General features: G+C 41.4%; 1 protein-coding gene across 1 annotated transcript in view; it reads right to left on the bottom strand.

Moving 5' to 3' along the window:
* Positions 1-23,073, bottom strand: part of ttll12 (tubulin tyrosine ligase-like family, member 12) — a 69,989-nt gene that overhangs the window by 35,069 nt on the left and 11,847 nt on the right. The window contains exons 5-6 of the mRNA XM_036577644.1: positions 7,929-8,062; positions 2,572-2,648 (exon numbers count right to left, since the gene is read on the bottom strand). Coding sequence (XP_036433537.1) covers positions 2,572-2,648; positions 7,929-8,062 — 211 coding nt within the window. The remainder of the gene's footprint in view (positions 1-2,571; positions 2,649-7,928; positions 8,063-23,073) is intronic.

Below are 23,073 nucleotides of genomic sequence, written 5' to 3'. Positions count from 1 at the left end.
CTGTAAAAAATTCTCTAAGTTACTCTAGAATGGAACACTTCACACCAAACCACTCTGAATGACTTTGTTTACATCGTAACCATTTAATTATGCATTTTTTTTAAATAAATTAAAAAGTAATTCCCCTTTTAGTTACCAAAATCTTGAAGTTCTTCTATTTTTAATTTTCTTTGTTTAACTCTCTTCTGGAGTCCTTTCCTGTTACCTGGAGTGGCATGCCATTCTTTTCTGGGCTAGGACCATAGACTCCGACCTGGACGTGCTGATTTACATACCGTTTCACAATCAGCTGCAAACCGCTCCGGTGAGCGCCAGGGGGCATCCAGAAGGAGCCAAAAGGACATCATCATCCGCAAGGCGCAGAGACTTTGCAAGTGGTGGGCCCACATGGTCCTCGCCGGATTACGTGGGCTGCCAGGCCACCAGGCGCTACCCAAGGAACACTACCCCCAGGCCTGGCTCCAGGGGTAGGTCCCAGTAACCCACTACCAGGGAGGGTACATGACATTGGGTCCCTTGATCATAGGGGATTTTGGACTTCAGGTGAGGGGAGAGGACCTGCCCCAGGTGGAAGAGTTTAAATATCTCGGGGTCTTGATGGGAAAAGGGATCATGAGATCGGCCGCAGGCTGGCAGCAGTAATGCGGTCGCTGTACCAGACTGTAGAGGTTAAGAGGGAGCTGAGCCAGAAGGCAAAGTTCTCTGTTTACTGGTCAGTCTACATCCCAACCCTCACCTGTGGTCATGAGCTTTGGGTAATGACTGAAAGAACGAGATTGCAGATAGAAGCGGTGGAAATGAGCTTTCTTCACAGGATGTCAGGCTACACTCTACTTGATAAGGTGAGGAGCTCAGTCATCTGGGAGGAGCTCAGAGTGGAGCCGCTACTCCTCCACATTGAGAGCAACCAACTGAGGTGAGGTGGTTCTGATTACAGGCACGGCTGACTGGGACGAGATCCTGAGGTCGCCTTAGGACCCACTGGAGGGATTATATTTCTAAGTTGGCCTGGGAGTGGCTCAGGATCCCCCTAGAATGAGCTGGAGGAAGTTACGGGGAACAAGGTTGTCTGGGATTCTCTACTTTCCCTACTGACACTGCAACCCTAGCTGGATCAAGTGGTTTAAGAAGATGACTGAACGAATGAATGAATTAATTTATTTTTTTTCTATGTAATATTATTATTTCAACTCATTTAAGTTTTTTTTAGTCTTTTCATTAAAAGGCAAAAACACACCACTATTTTTCCATCATCAACATTACATATTAAAAGTCAGAACACCAAGTAGACTCACTGGTGAGTCTAAAAAAATGGACAATTAAAAAATGGATAAAAATGGATATATCTGTACTGGAGACATCATGACCCTTGGTTAGTAAATCACAAAGTTTCTTTACAATGATCTCAATGACTGAATTAAGTAAAAAAAAATCAAAAATCGGTGGAATTCCCCTTTACATGCTGTCGGTGCTTAAAGTATTTAAACCGCTTTTTGAGCTTCATTTTTCTTACAGATGTCACTGACTATTAAACATCATTAAGAGCTATTTAAGTTACTTTAAAATAATAAATTAAAAAAGGTCATTTTAAAATATTTAAGTTACTATATTTGCAGACTTTACTGTACTTTGTTCTAATATTCTTATATTCGTTTAATGTAAGTTGTAAACACAAGCTGCATTCCTGTAAATGTTCACACTACAAGCACCAAATTTATGGTAAATGAATATCAGCCCCAAATTTCAGTTATCGGGGTACAGGCCCTGATAAAACCATAGCGGTTGACCTAAAAGAAAGCCTGATTGCATTTAGAAGTCAAAACTAGGGATTAACATACAATTTTGCTATGTGTGTAGCATCAGGCTGCACATCTGCACAGCTAGAGTTGTAGTCAATACCACTTGAGCCGAGTCAAGACTGAGATCTGGACACATTGAGTTGATTCGCAGCAATATGTTGTCATTAAAAAAAGAAAAACAAACCAACCAATTGATGCACCTTCAGCCGCTGTCTAGGTTCCTAAGACACAGACTTATATACCTTGGGTGAGGTATACTAGAGTTCAGTTCATATGGTAATTGGTTTGGAAAGTCCCTGCTGTTGACCTATGGCATATCAATATCTGCAATCAAGTACTTTACATATGAAGAACTCCCACTGTCCAATAATGTGTCCAGGGGACGTTCCCCTGCGACGCACGTGACTGTTTCCTGACAGCTTCAACTTGTACTCCAAATTTGACACTAAGGGTACAGATGATGCTCTAATGCAACGCCATTAATCCCTTGCAGAGTCATGTTGACCTTATCCTTAACCTGCTGTCCTCACTATGAACTCAGGCTGAACTTCTCCAATCTACTTCTGCATTTTCTGTCTGTGAAGTGTGTGTAAAAACTATTTTCCTCTATAATTGCTGGTAGCTAATACGTGGGCCTAAATCACAAAACCTGTCTTTATAAACACGAGAGAGCAGTACTGTCATTTAGCTGCTCATGTAATGTTCTTTCATTCACAGTTAGCCCAGTGAATATGCAGCCGAAGGAGACTGGGAATGAAAACACATTACTCACTTCAGAACGCTCCCCTCTGGCACACTGTGGACGGGGATTTCCACCGGGAGCGCTTCCTTGTTCTCCTGTAGTATGGTCTAAGAAAAGATTTGAGGAAACAGAGACAGTCAAACAGAGTACTGACAAAAACAGCGAGCTAATGAGCCTCTTATGTACTACGTAATAACCCCTAGCCCATTTAAACGGCCCAAATCTTTCATTTTCATTGCATTTTATTTTTTCCCTTCAGGTCCACTTTTGACATTTGTGTAGGCTTTTATACCAAAAACAGTCATTTCTACATTCCACACTTCTACCATTTTCCAACCCCTCTGTATCCCTGTTTTTGTGACTAAGCCTTTAGGACTGATAATGCAGTTGTATGCAAAAGTTTGGTCAAATTACATGTTTTATTGATTTTCTAAGTGAAAATAAGTTAAACCATCCTGAATAAAGAACACACTGACATTGTTACTAGTGGAAGTAAATTTCTTACAAGTAAAAACTGAATTTTTTTACAAGTTGAAATGTAATATTCACAAGCGGAATTTTAAAATTCACATAGGGAAGTCTAATTAAATATTAAAATAAATATTTACTAGTCAAAATTATGTTTCACATGTAAACTGAATACCTGAGATCAAGAAAAATAGAAAATAAACACTAAAACAGCTCACCATAGTAGTGAGAATTTCAGCGTGTCAGTTAGATTTTTAGTTAAAAAAAAAATAAATAAAATAAAAAATACCAAATGACTAAATTAGGTTAGTAAAAATTGTTACTGCAATTAAAATGATCTGGAAAACAGCTCGAAATCTTACAAATGAGAAAGTAAATCTGAAATGCTATTCCTACAATTCAAAGTTGAATTTTGCAACATAATTAGATTTTTTATTTTTTTTAGTAGTATAAACATTTTCTGATAAATAAACTTTATTTTTTCATTAAAAGTTAAAAGCACCTTTACCAACAATTTACTATTATTATCCAGCATGTCTTCCTGTACAATATGAGATTCTGAGAATTTTGGTTTTCGTTATTTCTCTGTTTACATTTCTTTTATTGTATCTAATTGGGCATCTAACTATGTATGACCTCATCTACATGTGTATTTTGATTGGCCCTTGTCTGGGACACTGGTCACAATAAAAAGACACCAGTGTGCTAATCACCACCATAATGACTTTATGAATAGCTCTTTTTTTTATTGTGCTGCACATTCTGCGTGCCGTAGCACTGTTACCGTTGAGTTTTATGAATCTGGCCAAATTTGTTTATTCAAATAACAGCCTAGGAGAAGATCTCCAAAGAAGAGAGAGATACATGCTGTAGGAACCACAGCTATGAAATGTCTGGCCACAGCTTTCTGGCTCTGGTACCCATGGTGAGCAGGATTGCCCTGGATCATTACATTTACATTTACATTTACGGCATTTGGCAGACGCTCTTATCCAGAGCGACTTACAATTTGATCATTTTACACAGGTAGGCGAAGGTAGCGTTGGGAGTCTTGCCCAAGGACTCTTATTGGTATAGTGTAGGGTGATTACCAAGGTGGGGTTTGAACCCCAGCCTACATCGTAGAAGGCAGAGGTGTTACCCACTACACTACACCAACCATCATAAATCAAGGGTGTGCTTCCCCCACAAGGTCTGCTGCTGTAATGCTCCTGGGCCGACTTTTACTTTAAAGAATTCCAGAAAAGTAGGCTGTTTACCTTTTCTTTAGCTACAATGCCAGCAAACAATCATAACCAATGTTTCTACACAGAGCACCACTTAAAGAAGACCCTTCTTAAAGTGTATGGCCTCCCCCCCTTGACCTATTATAATGTTTACAACTGAGGAAGTCAAACTCACACACAGCTTTCAATCAAAGAACCGCAAATGTCCCAGTTTCACAAAAAGACAATTTCCCATTAACAACATTGAACTAGAAATGTCAGAAAATTCATAACATCACGTAACATATATTTTCACTAAAGACACAATGCTGTGTGAAGAATCCAAACCCCAGCGAAGCAGGGAACGAGATCTGTTGTCTGGACAAATGAAGTTGTGCGCACAGGTTCCAGACAACCAGCCAGGCGGTCAGACATTGGACTGACACAGTTTTATAGTTGGACTGATGCCAAGATTAGACCTAGCTTATAGAGGACAAGTAACTGGTGTGACAGACATGAGCATATAAGGAGAAACACAAAATAGGCAGCCTAAAATACAACTTCAGCACCTTCACATACACTCTGCAGAACGCAGAACACAGCACATTTCACAACAATATTCCTTCATGTGTCACTCTTTTATTACTCTTTATCCTGAATTGCACGTAAAATATGCAAAACATTTACAAATTAATGTAAAATTATGAAATACTGTAAGGTTCTGTGACACACCAGTTGCCAGATTTGGACATGATATAAACTTTATGTCCAGTATTGCAGGACAAGTATGTGGTGGAGAGTGAACAATCACCCTGTTTGCTGCCCATGCAGAAAGAGAACCAAGCAACAGTTAGGAACATGTGACAGGTACTGGGAGATTTCCCATGGCTAAACTCCATAAAAGTTGGAGGACCTCAAATATCCCTTTGAATTGCGAATTGGGGTGTCATGACTTCCAGTCACCAACTTCTGAGTTGGTGCTTCTGGTTCCAGCCCTGTCCCACTCTGAACACAACCAGAACCACTCTCATCAGAAGACAACACATGCAAACTTCTGGATCTAGTGGCCAAGCCTCTCAGTCCCAATTCAAGGACCATCAAAGCATAAACTTTGTCAATGTTTTATCCATGTACATGTGTGTGTGTGTGTGTGTGTGTGTGTGTGTGTGTGTGTGTCTCACATCACAGACATTCCTCCAAAATTGTGTGACCAGATTTCCTTCAGATGATGTAAAAATTGTTATTAGTCTTATTGTTATGAACCGTCTTAAGTGTATTAACCTCTTCAACGCGAGACCACCAGTGGTTCCAAAACGCACTGTCATATTCTTCATAACTTTCATATTTCATAAGCTACATTCAGAAGGTGGGGGTCATATGAGAGCTACAACTGTCTTCTTCTCAGTCATATAGATGGGTGATGTAATTTTAAACCCTGTTAATAAAAGAAGCTGAAGCTGAATTTTTTTTCTACTGAAAGTCGACCCATTTTTCCACAAATCTGTAACTATAAACAGATGGCGTCTCTTCAGTGATCTGATCTGTAAAAATTATTTTTATAAAAAAATACAAAGAGCGTCTAAGATTTTTGGCTTTCGGCAGTAAATCGTAAGCATATAGCAATATGTGTATCATAAAACACATGTTCTGTTAATTTGAGGGGAGCTTTCACAAAAAATAAATAAATAAAATAAAAATTTACATTTATTTCATGCAGTTACTGAATAATTTGCCTTACGATTTGGTCCTGTAAATTCAGATGGACAAACCAAAATATACCCTGTGTGTACCTCATTCTGAGACTATTTTGTCCCGTTGGACTGGAGGCCCATCTATTACCATTGTTGTCATAATAATTAGTAGTAATTTCTCCAAATCTCTGACAATGTGATTAAATAGTTCATCGTCCAGGGTTTATGTCTTTTAAATGAGTTGCAAGTAGACAAAGACCTTCATGCTTATTGGACAAATCAGAACAGAATTATCATAAATGACTATATAATTAACAGGAAAGACTGTACATCTATGAGCAATCTAATGTAATACCAAACACATTTACTTTACTCCTCAGGCTCAAGGCCAGGTCAGTTTAGTAGAATCATCCATATTGAGTGTGCTTTTGGTGCACAGTTCATCCTTCCTTCCATCCATCCATCCATCATCTAAACCGCTTATCCTTCTGGGTCGCGGTGGGGTGCTGGAGCCTATCCCAGCTGTCATTGGGCAGAAGGCAGGATACATCCTGGACACGTCGCCAGTCCATCGCAGGGCTGCACAGTTCATTGTTAATTAAATTATAAGTGTGTGATTCCTACTTTAATGCATGCTTCAAAGCCAGCGGATTAACAGTGTGTGTAGTTTGTCCTTATGCCTCAGATAATTTCAAGACCGTGTGAGAGATGCTCGTAACAGCCTTATCTCTTATTTGACTGCTGAGAACTCAACTGATGTCATTAACAGCCAGTCAGTTTTTTCAATTTTCATGTAAACAGAAATACGGCTTTGAAAAAGGGGGCAGACCAGGGAGAGACTCTCCTGGCGCTTTCAAATAAAGCTTTTGCTCCCTCTGCACCAGCATCCTGCCATCCTGCTCATTTTTCCTGCCATGTAGGGGAGATTTACCTGGGCTGAAGTCCAGAAGCCCCGAGTATTTCAAGGCCTCTGTTTATCACATAAAATTACATGTTGACGTGATGGGCCAAGACCATAATTAAAATAATAGCTCACCGTTTGGAGATAAGGGAACCTTGACAGGTTTAATTATATATATATATATATATATATATATATATATATATATATATATATATTGTTATTGGGTTACTCATCTTTTGGAAATAAGTGCAGTCATCTGAGGTGAGCTAATTGTGGATAAGCCAGTAATGGAAATCAGCTAAAGAGAATGACTTCACCTTTTCTTTAGATTAGGTTAAATAAAGTCAAGGACAATTAAGTTCTGTTGGTATCCAATGAAATCAGGTCTATACATGAATTAGAAAGATGAACGGTAATTAGGTGAAGTGAGATAACTGGGAGGGGCGAGTGAAGAGTCTGGTGAAGAAAAACTGAATGGTTCTTTGTGCTTTTCAGTTTTTTTTGAGAACAGCTCAGATTAATGCTTGTACGTTTTTGATCGTTAATAAAAGACTGTATTTTTCTGCCACTTCTTGGTGTTTTGATTATTTTTTTTTATGCTTAATTAAAGCTTGCTTATAAATACATATATATAAAGTCCAATTGGTTCCAAATTATCGATGTGCACTTTAAATCTTTCTCTTTGACGTTTCGTTAGCTACTAGATAGCTGGGCGAGATTTGTCTGCGCGCCAACTTTCAGGGTTAAAGGGTGAATTTAGCAGATACAGCCTACATTAACTCCAGCGTTTAGGACCATTTAGTGTTAAACTGTGTTGAACGATCAGCAGAGCTTTATTTTACTGTAAAGGAGGATCATTTTATCTTTACCCACAAATCTGATTCTGCTGTGGAGCCGCAACAGGGCAGTAAAAGAGCCGCGTGTTGCCGACCCCTGTTCTAAGGCTTATTATTCAGGAACCACAGGGACTTCAATACAAGCAGGTTGAGCTATTTTTGGGTTATAGAAGTGTGTAATAAACTTCTGGCCATTTAAGGGTTTAATGGATTTGTTTTTACAAGGGTCTTCTGCAAGTGTCCATCAAAGGCACATCATAAGAGTACAGAACTGCAAACAAACCTCATAATAAAGGTCAGTGGGCTCTGGAGTCTCATCGCTTACTCCTTCCAAGTCAGCTGGTAACCATGGTAACAGTCTACACTTCCTCACCAGCGAATCTGCCTCCCCGTAGGTGTAATCCCTCGTCACTTCATCTGGAGGAGATCAAGAGAACGAGAGACTCCTCAAAAAGTGAGTATATAACCAAAACTTCAGAAAAATGAAACTGGAAGTCTGCATTTCACTGTTAGTACTGTTCATATGACTGTCACGATTAATCAATTCACCTTCATCACTTAAAAAAATTATCAATTAAAATGTATGTTCTTGCTCAATCAGCCATATTTAATTGGTCGTTTGAATGATGATCATTTTAAATGTTTTAAACTCTCCTACTGGTGTCTTTCACTGTAAAAAACACACAAAAAAAAAACAAAAACAGAGCTTAACAAACTAAATGTATATGCATATTTTGCCACATAGTGTTTTATTGTCTTTTTAAGAAAGGCTTCTTAAAGAATGTGATTTATCCATTATTGTATTATGAAATTTGAAATGCTATGCATGGTGTATTACACTAAATTTAAGTCCAACAAAGGGAAGATTGGAAGAAGTCAGATTGGACGAGGTCAGTTTATATCCCATTACCAAACACAGAGTGTACGGATTTCCTGAAAATCACATGCCAGTAAAAGCATGATTAAGATTATTCAACGCAGACTAGGGCCCTACTTGGAAAGAGGAAAACCAGATGTGCAAGAAGGATTCAGGAAAGTCAGAGAAACAACAGATATAATTGCAAACGTACGCTGGATCATTGAAAAGGCCAAAGAGTTCAAGAAGGAAGTCAACATGTGTTTCACTGACTGCAGCACAACCTTCGACTGTGTCGACCACGTAAAATTATGCAATGTCCTCAGGAAAATGGGAATACCAGAGCATTTCATCGTTCTAAAGAGTAAACTCTACACTGATCAAACCGCTACGGTCAGGACAGAAAGTGGACAAACAGACTGGTTCCACATCAGAACAAAGCTGCATACTATCATCATACCTGTTCAACCAGAATGCACAACATATGAGAGACGACTGGAGGAAGAAGGTCGAGGAAATCACCCAAAGCCCAGACAACCTCTTATTCTGAACATAATTTGAAAAGAACCAGTGCGTTGGAAAAAAAACATTAAGCTTGTAAGAGCTGAAGGTAAAAAAAGGGAGAGGACGATCAGCAAGACAAGACAGATGGATCCATTTAGAGGAATCCTGTGCCAGCCATTCAGGAGCCTGAAGACCCAGACAGAAGACGAGATATTCTGAAGCAACACTAATAATATGGTCGCCAGAAGTCGGGAACAGCTTGACAGTACTTAATAATAATAAGAAGAAGAAGAAAAAGAAGAAGTTAATTTTAATTGTCTGTTCTTTATCTAAAACTGTGATTACTCAATCAGTCATCAAAATAAATCAGCAGATTACTCAATCTAATACAGTCAGACAAGACACTAAACTGTTCTACCCAACAGATTAAAAACAACAGACTTCGAACATCTAAAAAGGAAATCTGCATAAGAAGGAAAGTTTTGAATTTAAAGGAAACTAAAAAAACTGTTCAGCTGTGACTGTAGAGGTTGACAGTAACATGCAGGGGCAGCACCACACCTCTATAAACGGCCACGCAAAATGCATTAGTTGTCCAAAATAAATAAATAAACCCACTAAAATACTACTAAACTACTAACAAATACAGCACTACATGCAGCACAGGACAGAGCTCCAACGTAATGATTAGAGATTCTACAGTTTAATGTTGTTGTATTGCATCACTGTAACTAGTGTGTTAGCTTGGGGCTAAAATATTAGTATTAGTAATAGGGGTGGGAATCTCTAGGCACCTCACAATTCGATTCGATTATGATTCAGAGGGCTGCGATGCGATTATAAAACGATTATCGATGCATCTCAATGCATCTTTTTTTTCTATATAGCATTTATATTTTCTCACTGTGTGAGCTCAAGTTTCGAGTTGAAGTTTCGAGTTTATTTGACATTTGCACAACATGTCAGGACATTTATGCATTGAAATGCTTGTGGTGAGGCTCAGCTAATCACTCTACAGAAAGAAAATAAGTAAAAATAAAAATACAAGAAAAACCAACTGAAATATATTAAATATGGTTTCCTGGTACGTTAAATCTGCAGCGACAGATGGTCAAACACTAAAAAGTTAGGACGAAGCTTCTCTTTCGAATTTTCCTGTTCCACCTTAAATGGTGCCGCATTTAGGTTACATTCGGTGCCTCAGTCAGAATTTAAGGTGGAACGGGAAAATTCGAACGAGAAGCTGGAGAATAAGAAGCGACTTCAGCCTCGTAAAACAGCTGAACGATGAGAGACATTTTAGAAAAAAACTATTGAACTTTTGAGGAAAAGTTTCCTGAGGGAAAGGGGAGGAAAGCAGCTATAGCTGAGCTTAAAGCAGAGCAAAGTAAATCTGCACTCTCGTTTATATTGTTTAGCCTAAACTAGGACATTAATACATACTGGACATTAAATGTTGCAGTTCCCAAGCCGGTTTGATTTTTGTTGAAAGAACAAAAGGGCTCTTCTGATCATTTGTGCTGTGACTCCTGATCTAACCTGGCTTTAATGCAGAGGGAGCCGGTCGGATTTCTCACTCATCCAGTAGTGTTTTTGTTATGTGCCGCCACAGACTGTCCGGGCGCTGCACTTACCCACTTCCAAGTTCCGCCCTTTGCGTTCCGTCAACATTACGTTATAAATTAAATATTTAGAAAATCAATTTTTGACATTTGTGAATCAGAATCATTCTCGTCCGCATCGCAATGCATCTAAGAATCGATTTTTTCCCGCACCCCTAATTAGTAAGTACTGTATACATTTAAGTATTGTATCCTGCTAACTAGCATGGTAGCTTGTGGCTAGTGTGTTAGCTTGGAGCTAAAATATTAGTAAGTACTCTATACATGTAAGTATTGTGTCCTAGAGAGAGGAATATGACCTTGGGGCCCCAAATACCCCACCAGTACCCCCCACCAACACCCTTTGCCCCGGAGGTCACCACTTCCGTCCCCGGGGGGTCACCCTTCACCTTTTGAACAACTTCCCATACATCCATTAAGCATCTGGTTTAGACTTCTGTTTTTGAACAGGAAACCTGAACAGGAAATACCCCGGAGGCCTGAACAAGAAACAGCACATTGTCTGTCAATCCGAAGAACCATTTCACCATTCAAAGAGTTCTTTAATCAGGCAAATGGTTGTTTTTGTGGTCCTAGTTCTATGTAGAACCACCGTCTTTACTAAAGGACCTCTGAAGAACCATCTGTTTTTAAGAGTGAACTACTGCACGTGGGGGACGGGCATATTTGACTATGAGCGAATCAGAAACGACTAATTTAAATGCTAACTCTCTGGGCCAATCAGAAAACACGACCATCAAGTTCTCTCATACACTCCTTTAAGTTCGCTAACACTCACAATCAAGAAAGCCTTAGAGTTTGATAGTGAGTGTGAGAGAGTTTGATAGTGTAGCGAACACTGGCTGAAACGAACACTGGCCGAAACATGACCTCAAGTTGAATGTTTACTTAAACTCATGAACAACCAAAAGCTAAAAGCCTTTTGGCTCCAGCGAGTCTGGGGCTGGAGGTGTAAATCTGTCACTTATCACCCCCAACTCCCAAAATCAGTCGATTTACAGCTGAATCAAGGACCAGCACCCCTCTCTCTCCTTTAACCTGGAGAAAAACAGGACCCTTCACTGGAATGCAGCTGCACGGCTCTCCACAATCCTGTGGACAGATTTTTCTTAAGTAACAGAAAGTACATTTCTAAGGTGTTTGTCCCCTCCAAACTACAACCACTCGTTAGAACTCTTTTTAACTAAACTAGACATACCAAAACGGAATTTGTACGACTTTGGACGGCAAAATTCCAATTTTCTAAATTCCCTAGGGATCTCAAGCATGGACCCACAGCACCCCCAAGGGGTGAAAACGAGGATTACCACGCCACCACCTAAGGACTGTTACTCACAAAGGATCCCAGGAAAACTCATTGATATGCATGCTCGACTATCAACCTTATCTAATTTCACGAGTGATGATGCTTGTATTTGTATACTCAGTTACTTAAAGTGTATTCATCCTTTCTTTGTCAGACGTTAGGAATGTGTGGGATAAATGTCTGAAGTTACCGAAATAACCATTTAAAGTAGTGATTTTAGACCACTATGCACCTAGGTTTTCTTGTCACTTATTTTATTTAGCCTTCTATATCTTTACTCTTCTCATCTATTTAATTGTCATTTGAAGTAATGATTTTACTGTGTTGAAAGTTCCTGCAATGAAAAGACACCCAAGGATTATCTATAAGATTGTTTCTGCCTTTGCCATAGTTGTTCTCAGATAATGTGGGTAGAAACTGCACGAAGATACCTAAATGTTAGGTTTGTAGGTTATGGATTTTAGTAACCTAAGTGATCTGAAAACTGTTTTGTTCAATCGAATTAAACTTTTAAACCTAGAAGGAACAAAGGAGGGGGTTCCCTGGTAGGACAGAGAAACCCCCACCAATCAGGACCAAGTATTAGGAATAGCTAATTACCCGTTAGGTGAGAGAACCTATCAACACCTGGGTTCCACCCCTGAAGGGAAGGGCCTCCAGCTGAACAAAACCAGAGTGCACCGCAAAATTTGGAGAGTTCCTGCGTTCGCAACAAGTTTCTAAGTTTGTGCCGGCCTAGGTCAGAAAGACAGGTCAGAAGTATTAGGACGCTAAATTATCAGATCTGAAACCTTTGTTTGTTTGCCTGTTCGCCTACACATCTTAAGTTTGAACCACCCTCAGAGAAGGAAGGTGGATGTTTCTTGTCGGGCCAGGGAGGATATATCCATAACTTTCAATTCTGCTAAAGAGAGGTAGTTAGTTAAATTGGTACCACCAGCCTCAGAACCCTCATTGCAACCTGAACCTCGCCAGCGGAGTGGGAGCGGTTCGGACGCCACGGAGACCCAGCATCGCACCCAGAGCCACACACTGATCTGTGAACAGATCGACCCTCGAAAGGCCGCCCAAGCTCCACCGTCAGACGGCCACGAGACGCCTCCGCCCAATCACTGACGGAAAGGCGCGTGCCCGCACGGAGATGCAGCATCCACGGCCAGCGAGGAGAGGAACCACCGCGTGAGCTCCAGCCTTCGATCGAGTCTGTCCTGAGACGACCCCGCCTGAAGTCAGCCCCCGACTCCCACGTAAGCTGGTTCCATCAATTTGCAGTCAGGGCCCTGACGCCAATTCATTTAATAAGAGAACTTTTATAGGTACATCCAGCCATATAGTTCTTCCCGTCCAGGCTTAGGTTAATTCCCTAGAGGCTCTCCCAAGCGAGTTCCCAAACCACACTGCCTCATACCATTTAGCCGTGAATCACTCTAACTTATTCGAGCTATTTTGTCTTTCATTACTATCACTTTGTTTTGTTTTGTTTTCTGGTTTTATTTTCTATTGTTTATCATTGAATGTAGTCCAAAAGTAGTTTGATATTTAGCCAATAAATTCCCCTTTTCTGAAGCATCCTTGGTGCGAGCGTTTCTCTCTCTTGCCCTGGTCTGTAGACTTCAAATAAATCCGGGTTACCTCACACCCTCACATACGGTTCTAGCAATAATAATATTAAAAATTGCAAAACTCGTTACAATAGTGAGTGTGAGAGGATTTGACAGTGAGTGTGAGAGGTTTGATAGTGAGTGTGAGAGGATTTGGTAGTGAGTGTGAGAGGATTTGACAGTGAGTGTGAGAGGTTTGATAGTGAGTGTGAGAGGATTTGGTAGTGAGTGTGAGAGGATTTGACAGTGAGTGTGAGAGGATTTGACAGTGAGTGTGAGAGAGTTTGATAGTGTGTGTGAGAGGTTCTATAGTGAGTGTGTGAGAGGTTTGGTAGTGAGTGTGAGAGGGTTTGATAGTGAGTGTGAGAGGTTTGATGGTGTGTGTGAGAGGTTTGGTAGTGAGTGTGAGAGAGTTTGATAGTGAGTGTGAGAGGTTTGATAGTGAGTGTGAGAGGGTTTGATAGTGAGTGTGAGAGGTTTGATAGTGAGTGTGAGAGAGTTTGATAGTGAGTGTGAGAGGTTTGATAGTGAGTATGAGAGGTTTGATAGTGTGTGTGGGAGATTTGATGGTGTGAGTGAGAGGTTTGATAGTGAGTGTGAGAGGGTTTGATAGTGAGTGTGGGAGATTTGATGGTGTGTGTGAGAGGTTTGATAGTGTGTGTGAGAGGTTTGATAGTGAGTGTGAGAGGGTTTGATAGTGAGTGTGAGAGGTAAGGTGGAGTTTTGGCCTAAACGACCTCTCATATGTGCATGAGCGTGTGTGTGTGTGTGTGTGTGTGTGTGCAAAACATTGGTTACACACAACTGTAATATGAATAGGCAATAGAATGTTAACATATAGGTATAATAATTCAGTTGAGGAAAACAAAGTAAACTCTGAACTTATGGGCAACATATAACATTTATAGCAAGCACAAGGGTTTGATAGTGAGTGTGAGAGGGTTTGGTAGTGCGTGTGAGAGAGTTTGATGGTGTGTGTGAGAGGTTTGGTAGTGAGTGTGAGAGAGTTTGGTGGTGAGTGTGAGGGAGTTTGACAGTGAATGTGAGAGTGTTTCATAGTGAGTGTGAGAGGTTTGATGGTGTGTGAGGTTTGGTAGTGAGTGTGAGAGGTTTGATGGTGTGTGAGGTTTGGTAGCGAGTGTGAGAGTGTTTCATAGTGAGTGTGAGAGGGTTTGATAGTGAGTGTGAGAGGTTTGATGGTGTGTGTGAGACAGTTTGATAGTGAGTGTGAAGAGGTTTGATAGTGTGTGTGAGAGGTTTGGTAGTGAGTGTGAGAGAGTTTGATGGTGAGTGAGAGAAAGTTTGATAGTGAGTGTGAGAGTGTTTCATAGTGTGTGTGAGAGAGTTTTATGGTGTGTGTGAGAGGTTTGGTAGTATGAGAGAGTTTGATAGTGTGTGTGAGAGGTTTGATAGTGAGTGTGAGACGGTTTGATAGTGAGTGTGAGAGGTTTGATAGTGAGTGTATGAGGTTTGATAGTGAGTGTGAGAGGTTTGATGGTGTGTGTGAGAGGTTTGGTAGTGTGTGTGAGAGGGTTTGGTAGTGAGTGTGAGAGAGTTTGGTGGTGAGTGTGAGGGAGTTTGACAGTGAATGTGAGAGTGTTTCATAGTGAGTGTGAGAGGGTTTGATAATGAGTGTGAGAGATTTGATGGTGTGTGTGAGAGGTTTGGTAGTGAGTGTGAAGAGGCTTGATAGTGTGTGTGAGAGGTTTGATAGTGAGTGTGAGACAGTTTGATAGTGAGTGTGAGAGGTTTGATAGTATGTGTGAGAGTTTGATAGTGAGTGTGAGAGTTTGACAGTGTGTGTGAGAGGTTTGATAATGAGTGTGAGAGGTTTGATAGTGTGTGTGAGAGTGTTTTATAGTGAGTGTGAGAGAGTTTTATGGTGTGTTTGCGAGAGTTTGATGGTGAGTGAGAGAGAGGTTGATAGTGAGTGTGAGAGTGTTTTATAGTGAGTGTGAGAGAGTTTTATGGTGTGTGTGAGAGGTTTGGTAGTGAGTGTGGGAGGGTTTGATAGTGTGTGTGAGAGGTTTGATAGTGAGTGTGAGAGGGTTTGATAGTGAGTGTGAGAGGTTTGATAGTGAGTGTGAGACAGTTTGATAGTGAGTGTGAGAGGTTTGATAGTGTGTGTGAGAGGTTTGATAATGAGTGTGAGAGAGTTTGATAGTGTGTGTGAGAGGTTTGATAATGAGTGTGAGAGGGTTTAATAGTGAGTGTGAGAGGTTTGATAATGAGTGTGAGAGGGTTTAATAGTGAGTGTGAAGAGGCTTGATAGTGTGTGTGAGAGGGTTTGGTAGTGAGTGTGAGAGAGTTTGGTGGTGAGTGTGAGGGAGTTTGACAGTGAGTGTGAGGGAGTTTGACAGTGAGTGTGAGAGTGTTTCATAGTGAGTGTGAGAGGTTTGATGGTGTGTGTGAGAGGTTTGGTAGTGAGTGTGAAGAGGCTTGATAGTGTGTGTGAGAGGGTTTGGTAGTGAGTGTGAGAGAGTTTGGTGGGGAGTGAGAGAGAGGTTGATAGTGAGTGTGAGAGTGTTTTATAGTGAGTGTGAGAGAGTTTTATGGTGTGTGTGAGAGGTTTGGTAGTGAGTGTGAGAGAGTTTGATAGTGTGTGTGAGAGGGTTTGATAGTGAGTGTGAGAAGTTTGATGGTGTGTGTGAGAGGTTTGGTAGTGAGTGTGAAGAGGCTTGATAGTGTGTGTGAGAGGGTTTGGTAGTGAGTGTGAGAGAGTTTGGTGGGGAGTGAGAGAGAGGTTGATAGTGAGTGTGAGAGTGTTTTATAGTGAGTGTGAGAGAGTTTTATGGTGTGTGTGAGAGGTTTGGTAGTGAGTGTGAGAGAGTTTGATAGTGTGTGAGAGGTTTGATAGTGAGGGTGAGAGGTTTGATAGTGAGTGTGAGAGGTTTGATAGTGAGTGTGAGAGGTTTGGTAGTGAGTGTGAGAGAGTTTGATAGTGTGTGTGAGAGGTTTGATAGTGTGTGTGAGAGGTTTGATAGTGAGTGTAAGAGGTCTGATGGTGTGTGTGAGAGGTTTGGTAGTGAGTGTGAGAGGTCTGATAGTGTGTGTGAGAGGTTTGATAGTGAGTGTGAGAGGTTTGATAGTGAGTGTGAGACAGTTTGATAGTGAGTGTGAGAGATTTGATGGTGTGTGTGAGAGGTTTGATAGTGAGTGTGAGAGGTTTGATAGTGAGTGTAAGAGGTTTGATAGTGTGTGAGAGGTTTGATAGTGAGTGTAAGAGGTTTGATAGTGAGTGTGAGAGGTTTGATAGTGTGTGAGAGGTTTGATAGTGTGTGTGAGAGGTTTGATAATGAGTGTGAGAGGGTTTAATAGTGAGTGTGAGAGGTTTGATAGTGTGTGAGAGGTTTGATAGTGAGTGTGAGAGGTTTGATAGTGAGTGTAAGAGGTTTGATGGTGTGTGTGAGAGGTTTGATAGAGGTTTGAGTGTGAGAGAGTTTGATAGTGAGTGTGAGAGGTAAGTTGGAGTTTTGGCCTAAACGGCCTCTCATATGTGTATGAGTGTGTGTGTGTGTGTGTGTGTGTGTGTGTGTGTGCAAAACATTGGTTACACATAACTGTAATATGAATAGGCAATAGAATGTTAACATATAGGTATAATAATTCAGTTGAGGAAAACAAGGTAAACTCTGAACTTATGAGTAACATATAACATTTATAGCATGCACAGATCATGAAGATGCAAGTGGTATTGCTAGCTATATGAATCAGTGGTCATACGTGAACTTACTGTTTCCATAACCATTAAGATAAAGTGAAATAAGGTAATATGACATACATATAAAAAGTCAAAACAGTCTATTAAATTCCTCAAATGAAAATCAGTAGAATGAATACTTAACACACAATGAAAGATATAAAAGAAATGTATTTTACTGTTAAACCTAAAAATGGTTCTATGGTGTCACCGCAACTCAAGACAAATGCCCACCTTGGAGAGATTAAGCAGTCTTGGGGTTAATGACCCCAATGAAAAGAGGCCTGGTCAATAGTGTCAGTATTTGGAAGACTTTCACAGGTGTACATTCAGCACATTTCTTAAAATCGAGCAGTTTTCATATCTTATCCTGTCCGACTGAAATTGAAGAACAAGTTCAAAGTGGGGCTCATTTATAGGGTTGGAGGCAAAAATCTGACTCAGAAGTTGATAGTTGTAAAACAACCACAGGTCACTCATGTGATAACCGGACAAAGTTCATATCATGTCCATATGATGCAACTGGTTTACCATACTACACTGAAAATCACCCCAAAAATTCTAGCATGATATTACGATTAATTTAAAATGACACTTTGCATGTTTATCTATTTCGCATACGATTTAGGAAAAAGAATGAATTACATATTCATACATGATATCATTAAACAACAAAACAACATATTACATATAAGACAAAATGTTGAGAACTTCCTGTGAAATTCTCATTTCAGTTTTGTTAATGGAAAACTTTCCTTTTGCACAATAATATTGTCTGTGGCTTCTACATTAAATACTGTGTCTTTGAATTACATTTGCTGCAACACATGGTTTGTTCATAAACCAGAGTGCACTTTAGCATAGTTCGAGAAGGAGGAATAAAGGGAAGGGGTCCCTTTTAAGTGGTACCTTGTCCAGCATTGTTTTATGGATGCCTGTGTAGTGAACACTGGCTGAAACTTTACCCCTAGGCTGAGTGTTTCTACCGTATCAACAACCCAAAGTTAAGGGCCTTTTGGCTCCAGCAAGTCTGGAATTGAGGTGTAAATCTGTCGGCTTAACACCCCCCAACCCCAGACTCAGTCGAATTTACAGCTGAATCAAGAACCAGCACCCCTCTCCCTTGACCCAGAGGGCAACAGGACAACGCCTCCCTGGAATATTGGCCACATGGCCCTCCACAGTCCTGTGGACAACTTCATCTTTAAGTAACAGAAAGTACATTTCTAAGGTACAAACTGCAACGATTCGTTAGAACTCTTTTAAACTAAACTAGACATACCAAAACGGAACTCGTACAACTTTGGACAGCAAAGTTTCAACTTTTTATAACTTTTATTGTCGATTTTATTTTTCACGCATTGGGTCATGTTCAGATATGATAGGCAAATAGTACCTGTGTTCTTTGACGTGTGTTGTGTATCAGGTAACAAGGGTTAAACTCTCTCTTAGAAACATGCCTGAATATCCTAATTGTTCATTCCTTGATTTTGAAAGTTAAACCAATTTGATGATATAGAAATGTTTCTTTTTCTTTGTTTAAACTAGCTGAAACAAAGGAGGCAGTGATTCTGGGGAAGGCATTCCTAAAATCATGCACAACCAATCAGAGTTGGAAACAATGAGTAGCTAGTAACCTTAGGTGAGGAGAACCTATCAGCACTCTGGCACCACCTCCAAAGGGAAGGGCCTCCAGCCGAGCAAAACCAGAGTGCACCGCAAATTTGGGTTGAGTTCAGATTCTTGCGCACGCAACAAAAGGATAGCTTCTAGGATCGTTTGTGCCGGCCTTGGTCAGAAAGACAGGTCAGAAGTATTAGAACGCTAAATTTTCAGATCTGAAACCTTTGTTCGTTTTGTAACTTGCCTGTTCGTCTACACACCTTAAGTTTAAACCACCCTCACCACGCAGCAAGCACATGAAACAGCATGAGAGACAAAAGAAAGAGATTTGATGGGAGTACCGCAAAAATATACTGTAGATAGAGCTGGGCGATATGGCCAAAAATGTTATCACGATAAACAAAATTCATATCGTTCGATATCGATACATACCGTGATAAATATCAAATTATTATTTCTTGCAGGTTTGATAGCTGATTTTTGGTCCTGGGTGGTTAATTGCGGTTTTAAACTATCCTTTATGGTCGGAACACAACAAACACTCAAACAGTGGAACATTTCACAAATCTGTCATGGGAGAGTGGGAGAAAGTGTCTGGTGAACTGTTTTTACCAGCTGGAAAAGCACGGCTATTTTGTAATAGTCATAATTTAAGAAAGAAAACTACCTCGTTACAAATGACATCACAGTATTCAGACACCAGCTAGACGACTGGATTTCTCTATACTATCGTAGTAGTTTAAGTGGTGAACCGCAAATTATCAACACCAGACAAACAGAGTCCTCCTTTTAGGTACAGTTACACCACAGGAGAACAGATCGCCGGTCACTCGACTCAAACAGGGAATATATAACTCCACGTTTCAGCCGTTGCTAAAGACTCATCTTCCTCGTGGCTCCCTCCCTCTCTAATCATGTAAAAAAACTCGGAAGTGCGCCCTCTCCTGGCGACAGCAGAGTAGCGTCGCTTTCCTTGCAGTAGAAAACGCCACCAAGGCTTTCGCTGAACGTGGGCGTGTGAGAGTGGTGTATTATATTGAACATTTATCGAACATGTCGTATCGCTCTATCGAGGATTTATATCGCGATAATTATTGTTATCGTTTATCGCCCAGCCCTAACTGTAGATGTCACAATCCATCAAGGGGATAAAGAACTGTCTGCCAGCACCGTCCCTTGGGCAGGACTTTAACACACCAGCGGTAAAACACCATGAACTTTCAGAGAGAGAGTGTTCATAAGATGTCTTCATCCTTCGGCCGCCATCTACCATGTGAGAATCAGCTGCATTCTGACTCTCACTGCCCATAGCTATACATGTATGCTATTTTCAGATGAAATAATCTACACTACATGATCAAAAGTATGTGGACACCCAAACATCCCACCCATATGTGTTTGCTGAATCTCATTCTTAAAACATGCATGTTGGCATTAAAATGGCATTGGTCTCTACTGTGCAGCTGTAACTGCCTGTGTGCTCACACTACATGCTTCAGCACTCTGTGGCCTTGTTCTGTAAGCCTGTGTTACCCATCGCTCCACTACTGAGCTTTTGCTTCTCCTTGGCATCTCCACAACACCATAACTCACATTTTACTAGGACGGCTCTCCAGGGTCAAGAATTTGACAAACTTTACAGAAAAGGGGGGCATCATATGACAGTGCCAAATCGAAAGGCAATGAGTTTGTCAATATGACTTATTTCACCTCCAGTGCTGGTCTGGGGCAGGGGCACCCAATACTGCTGGTCCTGGAGATATCAGATCCAACACCTGGCTCTAATATTCAGATATCCCTGACAAACTTCAACACCTGGATTAGGTGTGTTGGATTAAGGTTGGTGCTAACTCTACCGTATTAAATCTCTAGGATCAGGATGGGTCATCCCTGGTCTATGACATGGTTTTGTGCTAGATTTCAGGCACCTGTTTTTATAGCCAGAGAGTGTCCACATAATATTGGAAATAAGGTGCATATTTATCTACATGCTGTGGCTCTGTTCCAGAACAAAAAAAGGGTCTTCCAAGGACCAGAAGGTAAGGTACAAGCTCTCTGTAACATGACCCATTGGCTAGAACTTGCTGTTTGTCCTCCCTGAGGTTTCCCTCCTATTTCTGCCCATCTGTTCAACTCTACATGCTGCAATGGTATTCCACCACACTACTGGGAAAAACTGGATCATTTCAATTTTGTCCATATGTTCAATTGTGTGGATTTGCGTCGCTACAGATGGCGGTAAACTTTCATGTGCCACAAGGAATGTTCTAAGGCACATCCTTATCTATGTTGAAATGACTGTCATCACTGAGCTATGGAAAAATTATGAGATATTTACCACCATGACTGAGGTTTTGCTATGGTAAAATCCCATCGCATCCACAGCAGCGTTGTTTCATGAAATTAAATATATATAAAGAAAACATTTCCTATGAAAACTATACCAGAATTATTTTATGCAGGTATGTTTTTAATGCTGTTTAGACTGGCTTTGCAATGAAAAAATAGCACTGTATAGTTGGTTGTTTTGCATGTCAGCAACATCTGACTCCTCCTGGGGTACTGACAAACTTTCATTAAGTCGGTTCACCGCATCTATTAGAAAAGGGTTCAACTGAATAGTCGGTCCTGTTCTTGCAGATTGTTTTGTAACCTTGACAGACTTTGGTTTAGCTGACAGAAAGCATCATGTAGAGTTTCTGGTGTGATTTGTAAGGTATTATTAGGAGATGCTACAGATTCAAAGTCTGAGCTGTGCTCATGAGTTAATGACAAACTTTCATTGAGTTGATTCACTGCATCTAATAAGAACAGATTCACAGTTGTGAACGTGTTGTGTTCGATTAGAGTATTTTATAATCTTGACTAATTATGATCCAGTACAGACACTATCTGATTTGGGGTGCTTGAAAAATTAATGAGGTTAGGCTTCTTAGCATCATCGTTAAAAAGATCACTGCCAGGCCGTTTCTGAGCCATTTGATTCGTACAGTATATTACAATGATTAATAAACATATTTACGCGTTCTTTAAACTTGGAAAAAGCAGAACAAGCGTCTTGCCTTGACCCGTGCGCGGTCACGCGTTTCAGTTTTTGTAGCGACAGTTCGACGGGCCATGACAGACAGCGGAAATCGTAAATGTCATCGACTTGAAACACTAACTCTTAAATACTCTCGCTCACAGCATCATGGACAGAAGGGAGGAATGTACAGTTATAAGAACAAACGTCTGATTGGTCGGCATCTTTTAAAATTTGGCAGGGAAAATCGATGTTAGCGGCATAGTATGTTAAAATGGCTAAAAATAATACGGGTGAATTAACTGTTCAAAGGCAGAAGGCTAAGGCTGGTCTTACAGGAGTGTGTGTTTGTTCCCTTGCCCCGGAGGCCTGAACAGGAAACCTCCCCCCACCCACCCACCCACCGGAAGCAGCCTGAGGAGCAGCAGGTGGCAACCCCTCAGATGGTCAGGAGCCTGCTGGCAGAGCGGCAACCCTCGGTGTGCGTGGGGGCAGGAGCCCCCTCTCACCGCCCCTCAAGCCTCCAGTCCCAGCTCCTGGGGGGACTGGAGCCCTTCTCCCCCCTCCTCATCCTGTTCCGAGGGCGCCCGGAGCCCAGCTTCTCACCCCTCCCGTCCCTGCTCCGCGGGCGCTCGGAGCCCAGCTTCTCTCCCCTCCCGTCCCTGCCGCCGCAGAGGTCGCGGAGGCCCCGCCCACCGCCGGAGAAGCCTTCCCTGACATGCCGGCCTCCAAGACACACGACCGGCCGCTGAGGGAGCCCCTACCTACGCAGCGGCTTTGTTCTCCCGCCCTCCTGCCCGGCGCTGGGTCTTTCCCCAGGGGAGGGGGGTGCGGCAGCTCAGACCGGGTTCCCGGTCTGAGTTGGGTGGTGGGGGTATGTGGCAGGCGCATGCCACAGGGACGCTTCCTGTTAAGGCCTCTGGGGCAAGGGTTGTTGGTGGGGGGTACTGGTATGGGTATTGGGGGGCCAGAAGATTTCCTGTTGAGGTTTCCTGTTCAAAAACAGAAGTCTAAACCAGATGCGTAATGGATGTATGGGAAGTTGTTCAAAAGGTGAAGGGTGACCCCCTCCGGGGGACGGAAGGGGTGATGGTGTTTGGGGTGGGAGGTCACCCCCGGAGGTCAAAGGTCAAAGGGGCATGGCTACGACCTGTCAAAATGTGACATACAAAAAACGCATCCTATTTCTCTCTC

This window comes from Colossoma macropomum, unplaced genomic scaffold (genome assembly GCF_904425465.1).
Source record: "Colossoma macropomum unplaced genomic scaffold, Colossoma_macropomum, whole genome shotgun sequence".
In the NCBI taxonomy this organism is placed as follows: domain Eukaryota; kingdom Metazoa; phylum Chordata; class Actinopteri; order Characiformes; family Serrasalmidae; genus Colossoma; species Colossoma macropomum.
This window is presented reverse-complemented; position numbering and strand designations above follow the sequence as displayed.